The sequence below is a fragment of the Oncorhynchus clarkii genome, chromosome 2 (genome assembly GCF_045791955.1).
Source record: "Oncorhynchus clarkii lewisi isolate Uvic-CL-2024 chromosome 2, UVic_Ocla_1.0, whole genome shotgun sequence".
Classification (NCBI taxonomy): domain Eukaryota; kingdom Metazoa; phylum Chordata; class Actinopteri; order Salmoniformes; family Salmonidae; genus Oncorhynchus; species Oncorhynchus clarkii.
The window spans coordinates 66,635,973-66,654,983 of record NC_092148.1 but is presented as its reverse complement, the minus strand read 5'-3'; the positions used below and the strand labels follow the sequence as shown (position 1 = coordinate 66,654,983).

At 41.2% G+C, this 19,011-nt stretch overlaps 2 protein-coding genes across 2 annotated transcripts; one reads left to right on the top strand and one right to left on the bottom strand.

Annotated features, from left to right (window-relative positions):
- Positions 1–2,600: 2,600 nt before the first annotated feature.
- On the top strand, positions 2,601–17,490 carry LOC139372357 (retinol dehydrogenase 12). Its single transcript, XM_071112075.1, has 7 exons — positions 2,601–2,898; positions 4,587–4,727; positions 4,825–5,016; positions 11,673–11,834; positions 13,299–13,415; positions 13,608–13,812; positions 13,986–17,490. The coding sequence occupies exons 1-7, from the start codon at positions 2,823–2,825 to the stop codon at positions 14,080–14,082; spliced, it is 990 nt and encodes a 329-aa protein (XP_070968176.1). The 5' UTR covers positions 2,601–2,822; the 3' UTR covers positions 14,083–17,490.
- On the bottom strand, positions 17,235–18,800 carry LOC139372346 (ankyrin repeat domain-containing protein 34C-like). The gene has a single exon (XM_071112067.1). The coding sequence runs from the start codon at positions 18,798–18,800 to the stop codon at positions 17,235–17,237; it is 1,566 nt and encodes a 521-aa protein (XP_070968168.1).
- Between the last annotated feature and the right edge of the window lie 211 nt (positions 18,801–19,011).

Here is a 19,011-nt window from a genome sequence, read left to right as displayed (position 1 = left end):
TGTTATCAGTATAAAATACACCTGTCCACAACCTCAAACAGTCACACTCCAAACTACACTATGGCCAAGACCAAAGAGCTGTCAAAGGACACCAGAAACAAAATTGTAGACCTGCACCAGGCTGGGAAGACTGAATCTGCAATAGGTAAGCAGCTTGGTTTGAAGAAATCAACTGTGGGAGCAATTATTAGGAAATGGAAGACATACCACTGATAATCTCCCTCGATTTGGGGCTCCACGCAAGAACTCATCCAGTGGGGTCAAAATGATCACAAGAACGGTGAGCAAAAATCCCAGAACCACACGGGGGGACAAAGTGAATGACCTGCAGAGAGCTGGGACCAAAGTAACAAAGCCTACTACTCGTCGTGTTTGGAGGACAAAGAATGCCGAGTTGCATCCAAAGAACACCATACCTACTGTGAAGCATGGGGGTGGAAACATCATGCTTTGGGGCTGTTTTTCTGCAAAGGGACCAGGACGACTGATCCGTGTAAAGGAAAGAATGAATGGGGCCATGTATCGTGAGATTTTGAGTGAAAACCTCCTTCCATCTGCAAGGGCATTGAAGATGAAACGTGGCTGGGTCTTTCAGCATGACAATGATCCCAAACACACCATCCGGGCAACGAAGGAGTGGCTTCGTAAGAAGCATTTCAAGGTCCTGGAGTGGCCTAGCCAGTCTCCAGATCTCAACCCCATAGAAAGTCTTTGGAGGGAGTTGAAAGTCCGTGTTGCCCAGCAACAGCCCCAAAACATCACTGCTCTAGAGGAGATCTGCATGGAGGAATGGGCCAAAATACCAGCAACAGTGTGTGAAAACCTTGTGAAGACTTACAGAAAAAGTTTGACCTCTGTCATTGGCAACAAAGGGTATATAACAAAGTATTGAGATAAACTTTTGTTACTGACCAAATACTTATTTTCCACCATAATTTGCAAATAAATAAATAAAATCTCCTACAATGTGATTTTCTGGATCATTTTTTCTAATTTTGTCTGTCATAGTTGAAGTGTACCTATGATGAAAATTACAGGCCTCTCTCATCTTTTTAAGTGGGAGAACTTGCACAATTGGTGGCTGACTAAATACTTTTTTGCCCCACTGTATGACTTGAGTGAGAACCTACTCTTTTGACCCTTAGAATGGATTTTTTCTTCCAGGCAGTCTGGAATGCAGTTCAACCTATTAGTAACATATCAAATATTACCCAACAAACTGAAAAGGCCCTAAGGTACAAATGTTATGTACATATCTTTAGGGCACCTTCCATTCTGGATGTCACACACAGTAGTCTATCGTCTTGTGACAGATTGCCAGTCCATGCAAGATTAGGTTCTGGTTTCAGAGAACACAATATCCAGTTTACTCACATCTCTTTAGTACACCTTACCCTAGTGATGATCTAAATCTGGCATAACATACTGTATCTATCATGACACAAGGTGAGACCCAGAAGCAGACACAGGAGGCAGATGGTTGGAGTCGTACAATCTTTATTAATCCAATAGGGTAAAGCAAGAGAATGGTCGTAGACAGGGAAAAGGGTCAAAACAGGTTCAGAGTCCAAAAGGTACCGAAGGGCAGGCAGGATAATAGTCCAGAGTCAGACAGGTCAAATCCAGGAAGACTATCAAAAAGAGGAAAGCAAAAAAAAAAAATATATATATATATATATATATATATATATATATATATATATATATATATATATAAAGGCATATGGGGGCACCACGCTGGTTGACTTGACTCACATACAAGACAAACTGGCACAGAGAGACAGGAAACACAGGAATAAATACACAGGGTAAAATAATCAACACCTGGAGGTGGAGGAGAGAATCACAGGAACAGGTGAAACAGATCAGGGTGTGACAGTATCACTTAGAAACCAGTGAGAGAGAACAAATCTGGACATTTTACACATATAGGATCAGTTTCACCATATCAAAGAGGTATAAGTCACACAATAGGTATTATATAATTAATTGCATTTATTTTTAAATTTGATTTATTTTACCAGGTAAGTTAACTGAGAACACGTTCTCATTCACAACAACGACCTGTGGAATAGTTACAGGGGAGGGGATGGGGGATGAATCAACAAATTGTAAACTGGGGATGATTAGGTGGCCATTATGGTACAGTATGAAGACCAGATTGGGAATTTAGCCAGGACACCGGGGTTAACACCCCGACTCTTACGATAAGTGCCATGGGATCTTTAGTGACCACAGAGAGTCAGGACACCCGTTTAACGTCCTATCCGAAAGACAGCACCCTACACAGGGCAATGTCCCCAATCACTGACATTGGCATTGCCTAAATGTGGCTCAAGAAAGATGTTATCTTCACAGTGGTGTTTTGTGTACAGTCTATGTTTTGATCAATCAAGTTTATGGGTTTGATTGACTTCCTGCACTGATTGTCGGCCTATGAACAATAATTTGACACTGCTTGTTCTATCAACTTCACCTGATGGAATAATATTAATGATTTTGTTTATTGTAAGTGGACGTGGAGCGACCTCTGCTGGAGTAATATTGTAGATGAAACAATGGGCAACCCAGCATATGATTGGTCCAATGGATGGACCAATAGGATTCCCCGTTCTGTAACACGTTGTTTCTTTGACCTTCCAGCACTTCCTGATTGCACATTACGTCACATTGATAAACAGTTTTATTTCGACAAAGTTGATATGTATGAGATTGATATATATCAGTTGAATTAACTAGAGCTTCTCCTGGTTCTTTTCGCTGAATAGCAATATTGAAGAGAGGTTACTTCTACAGTCAGTAGCACTTAAAGAACTGATAACATGCAGAACTACGGTAAAGCAATAAATACTTTTTTTGGACAATATCAGACGGGGATTGCTCTTATCACAGTCACAGGTAAAAATAAAAAAAACATTATTGTTTTAATTATCACAGGTCCTTTATGAAATGTAACAACAACGTAAGTAGTGTAGCAAAGTCGTTCCACCTAATTTTAACATTCTGTCAAAAAGCACATGTTCAACATAATATTTTTTTTTATTTTACCTGTCTCAAGAGGTTTATATATATATATATTGTCGATTTAATCTTTAAATAAGCCATAAATCAGCTTGTGACAGGGGAAATGGAAGCTTGTTGTGTGCAACAGGGAGAGGCAATTGAATGCAAGTTTCACAAAACATTTGTTATTATTAAAACATTTGTAGCCTGTCTATCTATAGGTAACAACAGGGTTATGCTCGAACGGCTCAGTTTTCCACAACAAAACACCAGAAAATGGCCAAAAAGAGTTAAAACAGTTAACCTGCTTTTACACTATGATTGACTATTAGTTTTCTTTTGGGGATAAAAATATATATCAATTAATAGTTTCACCATTTTAAAACAATGAATATAACATACTTTGAAAATGCAATATTGGTCCAAAATGTATAAATGTAAAGGGATGCAAAGGCACTCTTTTCATAGAACTGTAAGGACTGACGCTGGAGAAGAGAAGCAGGTACGGGGAGTCAACATTTAATTGGAACGGACATGAAAACAGGACAGAAACAGCGTCAGAATCGTGTAATACACAATTAACAATTACTGCAGAGGTGGGGAACGGAGCTTGAGAACAGACACATATAGGGGAGGTAATAAACAGGTGATCAAATGTATTTATATAGCCCTTCTTAGATCAGCTGATATCTCAAAGTGCTGTACAGAAACCCAGATTGAGTCCAGGTGAGTCCAATGAATCGCTGATGCGCATGACGAAGGAAGGCAGGTTTGCGTAATCATGGTGGCAGTAGTGCACCCTCTTTCCCTATTGCGATGTCATCATTTCGGATTCTGTCTTGCCCTATTCTGATGTTATCACATCAGATTCCATAGAAATAAGAATGTCAGAATCTGTCTGGCACTATTGTAATGTAATCAAATCAGGTAATGTAATCAAATCAGATTCTGACTGGCCCTATTCTGATGTCATCAAATCAGATTTCTGTCTCACCTTATTCTGATGTCATCCCATCAGAATCCATCTGGCCTTGTTGTGATGTCATCAAATCAGAATCTGTCTGGCCTTGTTGTGATGTCATCACATCAGAGGATTTAACATAGAGGTCCTATGAAACTGGGTTTAAAATTCTACCCCTAGAAATGATGTCTAGCGTTATTGTGTTGTGATGTCATCACATCATATTCCCTCTGGCCCTGTGATGTCAACGTTTCGTCTGACTAGATACTGGATGTATTTTGTTCACCAGGTGTGCTAAGAGGGTGGATGTTACATCTTTAGAATGGGACTTCTGAAACCTAACATCAAGATCACCAATTATGTCAGATTGAGCTTTTAAAGCTTAATTTCATATGAAAAATGAATTTAAAATCTTGGATTAAAATTTGATATGCTACCTATTTCTTTGAATAATTGTTTGACCAAATTAATCGGATTTACTTGTAAAGTTATTAAATGATGATTAATCATAAAAATGTATTACTTTAACTATCGAAAAACTACTTTAAAATACTTATAAATAATTTACAAATAAATTATAAAGTGTACCTCAATGTAAGGTGTTACCATAATATTGTGACAGGAGTGGGGCTCTTTGCTCTGCGTAAATGGCTGGCTGGAGGGGTGTGTACGAGCAAAGCCCGGCTGGACGGGAAGACTGTCCTTATCACCGGAGCCAACACTGGGATTGGGAAAGAGACTGCAGTTGACATGGCTAGCAGGGGTGAGTAACAAGTATTCAACTTCTTCTCTGTTCATTGTAGTTGGGCAGTTGATTTGATGAGCTCACAGTGTAATGTCTGTTCTGTGTTTGGCCACAGGGGCGAGGGTTATTCTGGCCTGCAGGGACATGACAAGAGCCAATCAAGCTGCAGAGGGCATCAGGAGGAGGAGTGGCAATGGGAATGTGATTGTCAAAAAGTTGGACTTGGCATCCCTACAGTCGGTGCGACAACTAGCCAAAGAGATCCTGGAAAGTGAAGAGAGACTGGACATCCTTATTAATAATGCAGGTAGAGGGACACTTTTCAGCTAGCACATAACGTTATGAGCACCATATGTTTATTATAGCTTGGTGAGAGCGTGGTTGTCCTATAGTTATTTTGCATACAACCTTCCCACAACTTTTTGGGAATGGTGCAGAATAGTTGCTTAAACCTCTACAGGATCGGTGGGTCCCCTGCGGGATGGTCGAGCTAACGATTATTTATGTTGGAAGGATTTAATAATTTCCAATTATGTCTACTTATGATAAGGTAAAAGGTTCATGTTTCTCTCTACATATGATATGGTAAATACAGTGGGGCAAAAAAGTATTTAGTCAGCCACCAATTGTGCAAGTTCTCTCACTTAAAAAGATGAGAGGCCTGTAATTTTCATCATAGGTGCACTTCAACTATGACAGACAAAATTAGGGGAAAAAAATCCAGAAAATCACATTGTAGGATTTTTAATGAATTTATTTGCAAATTATGGTGGAAAATAAGTATTTGGTCAATAACAAAAGTTTATCTCAATACTTTGTTATATACCCTTTGTTGGCAATGACAGAGGTCAAACGTTTTCTGTAAGTCTTCACAAGGTTTTCACACACTGTTGCTGGTATTTTGGCCCATTCCTCCATGCAGATCTCCTCTAGAGCAGTGATGTTTTGGGGCTGTTGCTGGGCAACACAGACTTTCAACTCCCTCCAAAGATTTTCTATGGGGTTGAGATCTGGAGACTGGCTAGGCCACTCCAGGACCTTGAAATGCTTCTTACGAAGCCACTCCTTCGTTGCCCGGGCGGTGTGTTTGGGATCATTGTCATGCTGAAAGACCCAGCCATGTTTCATCTTCAATGCCCTTGCTGATGGAAGGAGGTTTTCACTCAAAATCTCACGATACATGGCCCCATTCATTCTTTCCTTTACACGGATCAGTCGTCCTGGTCCCTTTGCAGAAAAACAGCCCCAAAGCATGATGTTTCCACCCCCATGCTTCACAGTATGTATGGTGTTCTTTGGATGCAACTCAGCATTCTATGTCCTCCAAACACGACGAGTTGAGTTTTTACCAAAAATGTATATTTTGGTTTCATCTGACCATATGACATTCTCCCAATCTTCTTCTGGATCATCCAAATGCTTTCTAGCAAACTTCAGACAGGCCTGGACATGTACTGGATTAAGCAGGGGGACACGTCTGCCACTGCAGGATTTGAGTCCCTAGCGGCGTAGTGTGTTACTGATGGTAGGCTTTGTTACTTTGGTCCCAGCTCTCTGCAGGTCATTCACTTTGTCCCCCCGTGTGGTTCTGGGATTTTTGCTCACTGTTCTTGTGATCATTTTGACCCCATGGGGTGAGATCTTGCGTGGAGCCCCAGATCGAGGGAGATTATCAGTGGTCTTGTGTGTCTTCCATTTCCTAATAATTGCTCCCACAGCTGATTTCTTCAAACCAAGCTGCTTGCCTATTGCAGATTCAGTCTTCCCAGCCTGGTGCAGGTCTACAATTTTGTTTCTGGTGTCCTTTGACAGCTCTTTGGCCTTGGCCATAGTGGAGTTTGGAGTGTGACTGTTTGAGGTTGTGGACAGGTGTCTTTTATACCGATAACAAGTTCAAACAGGTGCCATTAATACAGTTAACGAGTGGAGGACAGAGGAGCCTCTTAAAGAAGAAGTTACAGGTCTGTGAGAGCAAGAAATCTTGCTTGTTTGTAGGTGACCAAATACTTACAGTGCCTTGCGAAAGTATTCGGCCCCCTTGAACTTTGCAACCTTTTGCCACATTTCAGGCTTCAAACATAAAGATATAAAACTGTATTTTTTTGTGAAGAATCAACAACAAGTGGGACACAATCATGAAGTGGAATGACATTTATTGGATATTTCAAACTTTTTTAACAAATCAAAAACTGAAAAATTGGGCGTGCAAAATTATTCAGCCCCTTTACTTTCAGTGCAGCAAACTCTCTCCAGAAGTTCAGTGAGGATCTCTGAATGATCCAATGTTGACCTAAATGACTAATGATGATAAATACAATCCACCTGTGTGTAATCAAGTCTCCGTATAAATGCACCTGCACTGTGATAGTCTCAGAGGTCCGTTAAAAGCGCAGAGAGCATCATGAAGAACAAGGAACACACCAGGCAGGTCCGAGATACTGTTGTGAAGAAGTTTAAAGCCGGATTTGGATACAAAAAGATTTCCCAAGCTTTAAACATCCCAAGGAGCACTGTGCAAGCAATAATATTGAAATGGAAGGAGTATCAGACCACTGCAAATCTACCAAGACCTGCCGTCCCTCTAAACTTTCAGCTCATACAAGGAGAAGACTGATCAGAGATGCAGCCAAGAGGCCCATGATCACTCTGGATGAACTGCAGAGATCTACAGCTGAGATGGGAGACTCTGTCCATAGGACAACAATCAGTCGTATATTGCACAAATCTGGCCTTTATGGAAGAGTGGCAAGAAGAAAGCCATTTCTTAAAGATATCCATAAAAAGTGTCGTTTAAAGTTTGCCACAAGCCACCTGGGAGACACACCAAACATGTGGAAGAAGGTGCTCTGGTCAGATGAAACCAAAATTGAACTTTTTGGCAACAATGCAAAACGTTATGTTTGGCGTAAAAGCAACACAGCTCATCAGCCTGAACACACCATCCCCACTGTCAAACATGGTGGTGGCAGCATCATGGTTTGGGCCTGCTTTTCTTCAGCAGGGACAGGGAAGATGGTTAAAATTGATGGGAAGATGGATGGAGCCAAATACAGGACCATTCTGGAAGAAAACCTGATGGAGTCTGCAAAAGACCTGAGACTGGGACGGAGATTTGTCTTCCAACAAGACAATGATCCAAAACATAAAGCAAAATCTACAATGGAATGGTTCAAAAATAAACATATCCAGGTGTTAGAATGGCCAAGTCAAAGTCCAGACCTGAATCCAATCGAGAATCTGTGGAAAGAACTGAAAACTGCTGTTCACAAATGCTCTCCATCCAACCTCACTGAGCTCGAGCTGTTTTGCAAGGAGGAATGGGAAAAAATGTCAGTCTCTCGATGTGCAAAACTGATAGAGACATACCCCAAGCGACTTACAGCTGTAGTCGCAGCAAAAGGTGGCGCTACAAAGTATTAACTTAAGGGGGCTGAATAATTTTGCACGCCCAATTTTTCAGTTTTTGATTTGTTAAAAAAGTGATATTGCTTGTGTTTCTTGGCCCAAGCAAGTCTCTTCTTCTTATTGGTGTCCATTAGTAGTGGTTTATTTGCAGTAATTCGACCATGAAGGCCTGATTTACGCAGTCTCCTCTGAACAGTTGATGTTGAGATGTGTGCGATACTTGAACTCTGTGAAGCATTTATTTGGGCTGCAATTTGAGGTGCAGTTAACTCTAATGAACTTATCCTCTGCAGCAGAAGTAACTCTGGGTCTTTATTTCCTGTGGTGGTCCTCATGAGAGCCAGTTTCTTCATAGCGCTCGATGGATATGCAACTGTACTTGAAGAAACTTTCCCAAAGTTCTTTACATTTTCCAGATTGACTGACCTTCATGTCTTAAAGTAATATTTGGTTATTTCAGTTGTTTGTTCCATAATATGGACTTGTTATTTTAACAAATAGGGCTATCTTCTGTATACGCCCCCTACCTTGTCACAACACAACTGATTGGCTCAAACGCATTTAGAAGGAAAAATAATCCACAAACAAACTTTTAACAATGCACACCTGTTAATTGAAATGCATTCCAGGCAACTACCTAATGAAGCTGGTTGAGAGAATGCGTGCAAAGCTGTCATCAAGGCAAAGGGTGGCTACTTTGAAGAATCTCAAATATAAAATGTATTTTGATTTGTTTAAAACTTGTTATGGCTTTAATCCCGATATCGGGATAAGTGTCATCAACAACCGCTGAATAGCATAGTGCTACATTCAATAAATATTACTACAAATATTTCTATTCATGAAATCACAAGTGCAATATCGGAAAACACACCTTAGCCTTTTGTTAATCCACCTGTCGTTTCAGATTTTGAAATTATGCTTTTCAGCAAAAGCAATCCAAGCGTTTGTGTAAATTTAAGTACACTAAGCATCAGGAAGCTTGGTCACGAAAATCAGAAAAGCAATCAAATCAATCGTTTACCTTTGATGATCTTCGGATGTTTTCACTCACGAGACTCCCAGTTACACAACAAATGTTCCGTTTGTTCCATAAAGATGATTTTTATATCCAAAATACCTCAGTTTGTTTGTCGCGTTATGTTCAGAAATCCACAGGAAAGAGCGGTCACGACAGCGCAGACGAAAATTCCAAATAGTTTCCATAATGTCCACAGAAACATGTCAAACGTTTTTTTATAATCAATCCTCAGGTTGTTTTTAAAATATATAATCGATAATATATCAACCGCAAATGTCTTTCACAGTAGGAGAGGGAAAAGCAATACCTATCCAAATTCTGATTCCAAATATTTTATTTAATAGTTTTGATGTCTTCACTATTATTCTACAATGTAGAAAATAGTAAAAATAAAGAAAAACGCTTGAATGAGTACGTGTGTCCAAACTTTTCATGGTACTGTATATGCAACGAATTTTCAACCAACAGGTTTCTGTGCCAAATCACCACACAACAATAAACAAAACATACCGACATGTTTTGCGTTTTCAACACCACAATAAATAGACTGTCAATCTCGACAGAAAACACATCCCTCCCTACCTTGTAGGCTTACCCAGTATAAAATGCACTTGTTGCAGAGTAAATTCTGCATAAATATATAGCACACATAAAAATACCTTCTGAGGTTAAATTCCCATGTGCCGAATAAAACATTTAAGTTAAATGGGTTTCCATTTTCAACTATGGACATACTGATGGTTTTGTCACAAAAAATGTTGCGTAGGTACAGGTATAGCGAATGTGCCCACTATGGTATTGGCACATGAGCTCTAGCCAACAGATACAGTGCAGGTATAGCTTACTACATGATGAGATTATTTTGGACAATAGTATGCGATTATTATTATTATTTGTCAAATGGCAAGCATCGATCATCATGTCACCAGAATAAGACCCTCGATATTTATTGGAAGGAGCATCGACCTCATCACTGTGCACTTTTACGCCGCCCTGTGAAATTCATCATCATTTATTTAATCTGTAGCCTAATAAACTGCATGCTTTCCCAGGATGTGGAGAAATGTTTTATCAAACATGTAGGCTACTTTACTCCCATATAAAGGTTGGATGGATACCTGGTTAATGTCAAGGATGCTGGAATTATATTTTGGATGATGCCCATGCCTACAGGATCATTTTTTGAAGTAGCCTAATCAGATTAAAACATTGTGCCACATATAAAAGTAACACATTAAACGTGTTAGCTTCTAGGTGCGTGAGGAATAGCCACTCGGATTGGAGAGGAGGCAGAGCATGTGTTAAGCTTTCCTGAATAACTGGGCCTGCCGGTAGCGTATGTGTTCACATTATTATAGGATGACTTGGGAGCATAATGATTAAAAACAGACAGTGTGTTCAGTATCAAAAGTAGAAATACAGCCAGACTGGCCTACTACTGTGCCTTTCTGTGTCTTTCTATTGACTGTTGAGAGTACTGATCCAAATCAAATGAAACATTAAAATCCCAAGGCTTTTACGCCGTGATTTTATTTACAAAGGACATTTTCACCTGCAGCCTAGAGTAGTCTAGAATGTTGTACTCACTTGAAAATAATAATGCAATTATTCAGCTAGGCTAGTCTAGGTAGGATCATTGTATTGTCCATTAACAAGATCATGAGAGAAGATTTTTTTTTAATCTGTGTGTCATGTCTTCACTGTTCATTCATGCGCAATGATGCACCTGGCCTCTACACTGCCTATCAGCTATTCCTATTTGTTCTGGTTGATTCATATAAAATGTTGATGCAGCTTTGAATGTTTTTATATGCGGTATGATTGCTAGTTAGCCTATTGCAGATCTGGACAAACAATCCCCTTACCACTGTTGTCACTATGAATGGTGGATTGAGGGCAGGATAGAAGGTTAGACTGGTAGACTATACTGACCTGTGGAATAGTAAAGTTAGCACCCAGAAAAGCGTAGAGCATACGGGAAATACCAAAACACCTTGATATAAGGGAGGAGCATGTGAGCAGATAAGGAAATTTGGCTTGGATGGAAGAAATGATATAGTAAAACCTGCAACTAGTGGATGTAAACCACGGGAAAAAAATCGCACAGCCCTCCCATGTGCACAATAAAAAAAACACGCAACCCTCCCCAAAGCAACAAATACAAGTTTAACAACCCTCCCCTATTTTGGACCACCCCTCCCCCAGTAAATTACGATCTGTCCCTTAGCAAGCGTGGTAAAGTTGCACTATTCAGCTGTGCTCATTGGCAATAGGGTAATACGTGACTGACATTCTGCACGTGGCTTATTTATAGTAAAGTAGGAGTGTCATGATGCTGTGCTGTTGATGAGAAGATTGTAAACATTAGATATAAATTCATTCTGTGCCCATAGAAGAGGAAGCAATGTGAATTATATTGTGCTTACTAAATTAAGTTAAGTGAGCAATCCATTCAGACCAGCCTTACTGATTGAACCTATGTTATCAACTACATTTCAAGGAGTAGACTAACTTTTCTTCTCTATGTCTGTTGATAGGTATCATGAGCTGTCCAAAATGGCAGACTGAAGATGGCTTTGAGATGCAGTTTGGTACCAACCACTTAGGCCACTTTTTATTGACAAATTGCCTTTTGAATCTCCTTAAGAAATCAGTCCCAAGCCGTATTGTCAACGTCTCCAGTTTAGCTCATGAAAAAGGTATCATTTTGTGTTGGTCATTTACCATATAAAACAATGATTCAGTGTTTATAGGATTTATGATTGATTGCCCACATGTACCTTCAGAAATATTCAAACCCCTTGACTTATTCCACATTTTGTTGTGTTACAGCCTGAATTCAAAATGGATTAAATAGATTTTTCTCACCTATTGACACACAATACCCCAAATTACAAATTGAAAACGTGTTTTAAGTTTAGCAAATGTATTGAAAATGAAATAGAGAAATATCTCATTTACAAAAGTATTCACACCCCTGAGTCAATAGTAGAAGCACCTTGTAGAAGCACCTTTGGCAACGATTACAGCTGTGAGTCTTTCTGGGTACGTCTCTAAGAGCTTTTCACTCCAGGATTGTGAAACATTTGCCCATTATTCTTTTCAAAATTCTTCAAGCTCTGTCAAATTTGTTATTATTTTTAATTTTACCCCCTTTTTCTCCCCAATTTCGTGGTATCCAATTGTTAGCAGCTACTATCTTGTCTCATCGCTACAACTCCCGTACGGGCTCGGGAGAGACGAAGGTTGAAAGTCATCCGTCCTCCAAAACACAACCCAACCAAGCCGCACTGCTTCTTAACACAGCGCGCATCCTACCCGGAAGCCAGCCGCACGGAGGAAACACCGTGCACCTGGCAACCTTGGTTAGCGTGCACTGCACCCGGCCCGCCACAGGAGTCGGTGGTGCGCGATGAGACAAGGATATCCCTACCGGCCAAACCCACCCTAACCCGGACGACGCTAGGCCAATTGTGCGTCTTACCATAGATTTTTAAGCAGATTTAAGTAAAAACTGTAACTTGGCCACTCAGAAACATTCACTGTCTTCTCGGTAAGCAACTCCAGTGTAGATTTGGCCTTGTGTGTTAGGTTATTGTCCTGCTGCAAGGTGAATTCATCTCCCAGTGTCTAGTAGAAAACAGACTGAACCAGGTTTTCCTCTAGCATTTTGCCTGTGCTTAGCACCATTCCGTTACATTTTTATCCTGAAAACCTCCCCAGTCCTTAATTATTACAATCATGTCCATAACATGATGCAGCCACCACTATGCTTGAAAATATAGAGAGTGGTACTCAGTACTCAGTAATGGGTTGTATTGGTTTTACTCCTGAACTTATTTAGGCTTGCCATAACAAAGGGGTTGAATACTTATTGACTCATTTCAGCCTTTTCTTTTTAATTAATTTGTAATAATTTTGAAAAACATATTTCCACTTTGACATTATGGGGTATTTTGTGTAGACCAGTGACAACAAATCTAAATGTAAACCATTTTAAATTCAGGCTGTAACACAACAACATTAGGAAAAAGTCAAGTGGTATGAATACTTCCTGAAGGCACTGTACCTTTCATTGCTTAGTGTTAGACCATGTTTTGACATTATATCCATATGTGACTTGCTATGTTCCACTTTGAATAATTATACTTTTTTTCCAACAGGCAAGATCTATTTTGATGACATAAACTTAGATAAAGATTACAGTCCATGGAAAAGCTACCGGCAAAGTAAGCTAGCTAATGTGCTCTTTACTCGGGAGCTGGCAACACGACTACAAGGTGATTCACAGCATCTTTTCATTTTACAGCATGCATTTGGAAGTATGTTCGTAACACTGTTTGGCATAACAAAGGCACGAAGTGCATGGTGTGTTGCATCTCTCTTCAATGGAGTCTCTGCAGACTCACTGCATTGAATTAGGCTGATAGATGACATTACCTGTGTTTGTGTGTGTTTCTCTGTGACTGTAGGAACTGGAGTAACTACATACAGCCTCCATCCTGGAGTCATCCGGACTGAGCTTGGCCGGCACTTCTGGCCCACCATACCCCTGTGGAAAAGAGCCATCTACAAGACTCTTAGTTTTTGGCTCAAGTCCCCTAGAGAGGGAGCCCAGACCACCATCCACTGTGCCGTAGAAGAAAGCCTGGCAGATGTCAGTGGACTCTACTACAGGTCAGATGCCATTAGAGCTTGTTTTTGTCTAACCTTAACTTCTTTTCACAGTGGGTGTTACATTGCATGCTTACAGAATATGGATCTAGATAAGATTAATACTAGGATATGTTCGATGTGTGTCATTAACTTTGTGTGTGTGTTTGGAATCTTTTTTTCTGTCCTGGCTACAGTGACTGCGCCCCAAAAACTGTGGCCCCTCAGGGCCAGGATGATGCAGCTGCCAAGAAACTGTGGGACCTGAGTGCCTCCATGGTTGGTCTGGCATGATGGACCTGGTTACCACTAGGACTGGCCTATCCTTTAGAATGTTGACATACAGTTGAAGTCAGAGGTTTACATACACTTAGGTTGGAGTCATTAAAACCTGTTTCTCAACCACTCCACAAATGTCTTGTTAACAAACTATAGTTTTGGCAAGTCGGTTAGGACATCTACTTTGTGCATGACACAAGTAATTTTTAAAACAATTGTTTACAGACAGATTATTTCACTTATAATTCACTGTATCACAATTTCAGTGGGTCAGAAGTTTACATACACTAAGTTGACTGTGCCTTTAAACAGCTTGGAAAATGGCAGAAAATTATGTCATGGCTTTAGAAGCTTCTGACAGGCTAATTGACATAATTTGAGTCAATTGGAGGTGTACCTGTGGCTGTGTCTCAAGGCCTACCTTCAAACTCAGTGCCACTTTGCTTGACATCATGGGAAAATCAAAAGAAATCAGCCAAGACCTCAGAAAATAAATTGCAGACCTCCACAAGTCTGGTTCATCCTTGGGAGCAATTTCCAAACTCCTGAAGGTACCACGTTCATCTGTACAAACAATAGTATGCAAGTATAAACACCATGGCACCATGCAGCCGTCATACCGCTCAAGAAGGAGACGCGTTCTGTCTTCTAGAGATGAATTTACTTTGGTGATAAAAGTGCAAATCAATCCCAGAACAACAGCAAAGGACCTTGTGAAGATGCTGGAGGAAACGGGTACAAAAGTATCTATATCCACAGTAAAACGAGTCCTATATCGACATAACCTGAAAGGCCTCTCAGCAAGTAAGGAGCCACTGCTCCAAAACCGCCATAAAAAGACCAGACTACGGTTTGCAACTGCACATGGGGACAAAGATCATACTTTTTGGAGAAATGTCCTCTTTTCTTATGAAACAAAAATAGAACTGTTTGGCCATAATGACCATCGTTATGTTTGGAGGAAAAAGGAGGAGGCTTGCAAGCTGACGAACACTATCCCAACCGCGAAGCATGGATGTGGCATCATCATGTTGTGGGGGTGCTATGCTGCAGGAGGGACTGGTGTACTTCACAAAATAGATGGCATCATGAGGGAGAAAAATTAGGTGGATTTATTGAAGCAACATCTCAACTTTGAAAGTTCAAGCGCTATGATGAAACTGGCTCTCACGAAGACCGCCACAGGAAAGGAAGACCCAGCGTTATCTCTGCTGCAGAGAATAAGTTCATTAGAGTTAACTGCACCTGAGAATACAGCCCAAATAAATGCTTCACAGAGTTCAAGTAACAGACACAACTGTTCAGAATAGCATTCAGGCGATACTCCATCACATCTGGTTTTGGCTTAGTGGGACTGTCATTTGTTTTTCAACAGGACAATGACCCAACACATCAGTCAGGAAGTTAAAGCTTGGTCGCAAATGGGTCTTCCAAATGGACAATGACCCCAGGAATACTTCCAAAGTTGTGGCAAAATGGCTTAAGGACAACAAAGTCAAGGTATTGGAGTGGCCATCACAAAGCCCTGACCTCAATCCTATAGAAAATCTGTGGGCAGAACTGAAAAAGCGTGTGCGAGCAAGGAGGCCTACAAACCTGACTCAGTTACTCCAGCAATGTCAGGAGGAATGGGCCAAAATTCACCCAACTTATTGTGGGAAGCTTGTGGAAGGCTACCCAAAACGTTTGACCCAAGTTAAACAATTTAAAGGCAATGCTACCAAATACTAATTGAGTGCATGTAAACGTCTGACCCACTGGGAATGTGATTAAAGCTGAAATAAATCCTTCTCTCTACTATTATTCTGACATGTCACATTCTTAAAATAAAGTGGTGATCCTAACTGACAGGGAATTTTTACTAGGATTAAATGTCAGGAATTGTGAAAAACTGAGTTTAAATGTATTTGGCTAAGGTGTATGTAAACCGACTTCAGCTGTATTACCATCTGATGATGATGAACTGTGAAATGCATCCAAACCTCATTGCATTCAGTAAGAAACTGTTGAATAACATTTGCTTTAGAGACATTTATTTAGAATACACAGCAAACTACATACAAAAATACTATGCATCAAAATATGTTAACGTGAGCCTTTTAAACAGAATGAATGTCTCATAGTTAAGTTACATGGAAGCTGTATGAACTTTTACTTTGCCATAAGTGTAAATTCTATTCTAGGGGAACAAGGTTCACTAAGCCTGTATTTACGTACGTTTGTAGTATACACATTATGTTGTCTTGTCATGGAACTGATGTATGAAAATACATGTGCTATATCTACAAAACATTTAGAGAAACAACATACATTTTTCTCTTGGGTAATTTAAAACCTACCATAATAAAGTGCTGATTTACGTAATCTCTTAAATTGTATTTAGCTAAGGCATATAAGTCATACATGGTTTGTTTATACTCTGAGCCTTTCATATTGGGCTTTAAACCAACGGCACTAAAACAAAACATCTTGTGGTTGCATTATGAACGATAAATTACTTTTTGATCCACCCTCTTTTCCGATAATTTGTCTGGAAGGCACTGTGTACAAGTTTGCTACAAAACAATCAACCTCAATTTAATACTAAAGCTACAACATACCCCCCATCTGCATGTTGCACTAATAACAACATTCTATACAACCAGATGACTTGTTGGCTACACACGTACCTCCTACTGTATGTGTTTTTAGGATTGCACATCTAAAGGATTTGAGGTGCCGACGAGGATTATTTTTCATATACTTATGGTCAAATAATTTGTATGATTTTCAAATACTTTTAAAAAAATCTCTCAGCCAACCCTGTTCCTGGGGAGCTACCGTCCTTTTTGCTCTAACTCTAATTTAGCGCACCTGATTCTAATAATTAGCTAGTTGATACACGGAATCAGTTTAGCGAAATCCTACAGGAGGGTAGCTCTTCAGGAACACGGTTAGAAGAGCCATGCTTTAGATGTTGCTAGTGTCTAACCTGTAACGTTTAATAGGTGGTGCTAATATTCTAAGAGCATCCATAACATTTACAACTTTATACTGGTAAGCAAGTTATATCCATGTTCCACTGGTTTTCTAAGAGGAAAAGTTGAAATTCCAATCAACAACATTTCCTTTAGAAATGTTAGCCTTATTTTATATTAACATTGCTACATCTACAAACAATGAGTCCACTACAGCTCCTCAAAAGCAGAGAGCTGCTTCATTTGCTCCACTTGCATAGAGTGCCTCCTTACAAGTTTTTTTTTTGACTTGAGCTGGCCTCTCTTTGGTGAGTTTGGTGCTACTGGAGCTATTGATATGAAACCTGAGGCAAGAGGGGATGAGGGCTTGCTGCTGGCTCCGATGTCTGGGATAGGAGGGTTGGGGTTGACGTTCAGTGGGGGTAGATGGCCAGGCCGGGTATGGGAAATGTAGTCCAGCAGCAGAGTCCCCGAGCCTCGCCTCTCCAAGAGGCCTGGTGCGCGGCGACGTGCTGTGCTAGGTGATGACGTGCTGGCATTGCTGTCTAGGGACTCCCTGGAGCTGGTCAGCATGGCTAATGGAGACGTGTTGAGTTTCCTCCTCTCTAGAGGAACCTTAGGAGAGTCCAGCATGCCAGAGTCTGAGTACAGCTGGGAGTCTGAGTCATAGTGGTCAGTGCCCAGCCGTCTCCTGTAGACCGGGTCTCTCAAGCTAGCTGGCACACTGTTGCTGCTACTGTCCTGGTCTGCAGGGACGGTGCTACGCCGGGCCAGGGGCTGGTGCTGACACAGAGACCTCTCATAGGCCGATTTGGAAGTTAGAGGGACAGACAATGAGGATGACATTTGTGGGAACAACACATCCTTGCCATCCACACTGTTTTGTCGAGACATAGTCGATCTCTTGCACAGAGCAAGTCCATTGACGCCTGTGACAACCTCCTCAGAGGTGGCTCTCTTACTCTCCTCGTGGGCCGCAGCTGCAGCCAGGACGGAGGGAGCGATCAGCCCCCACGGCTCTGACTGCAGACGCTTCAGCTGGGGTAAACGAGCACGCTTGGGGTTGGCTGGTCGCCGTGTGGGAGAGGTTGGCCCATTGGGAAGCTTTGCTGCTGTGCTGGATGATGTTTTCAACTTTGTCTGGAAACTGAAGATAGTGTTGTGCTGCTCGGCTGAGTTAGGTGAGGGGGAGGTGTTGAGCTCAATGTCAGAGGGAGTGGTGCAGAATGCAGGGGAGCACCTATCCTCTAGCTCTGGGGAAGGGGGGACATTAAGGTACTGCTTGGTGGTTTTGGTGCCAGAGGGTGACTTGTCTGTGGTGATAATGATTACTTCTTTGCCCTTGGCCTTACATGCATCTAGGAGAACCTTTAGGGTCTCCTTATCATCGACATTGACTGCATAGACCAAAGCAGAAGCCCCGCTCCTGTCTTCGAGACTTGGGTCAGCCCCATTGGTCAACAGGTGGGACACCACCTCATGCCCCGCCCTCTGGCTACAGGCGTGCATCAGGGCTGTCCGGCCTGCTTTGTCCTGGATGTTAGGGTCAGCCTTATTATCCAGCAGATACTTGACCAGCTTTGCCTTGCTGACACTCTGCGGGTCGCTGTGTTTGGACATGCAGGCCACCATGAGCGGTGTCTCTCCTCGCTCGTTGCTCTCATTAATATAGGCACCCCCCTCAAGCAGGAGCCTGGTGAGCCGCAGGCGTCGGAGCCATACCGCTTTCAGAAGCGAATTCCCGTCTGTCCGCAGCTCCAGTATGTCTGCCATCATCTCCAAGACAACCACAGATAGCGCCCTCCCTCAGTGGTGAAAGGCAGTCACAACCTGCAGCCCTTCAAACAAAGTATTGATTTATTTCATTATATTTTGTTCAATCTATAGGTCTGCTCAATGATTCATCTAGTATTATCACACACAGAGTCATCACAATGGATCATTTCCAAGCCTATCAAGACTACCACCAGGAGGCAGTCTGTGTTCA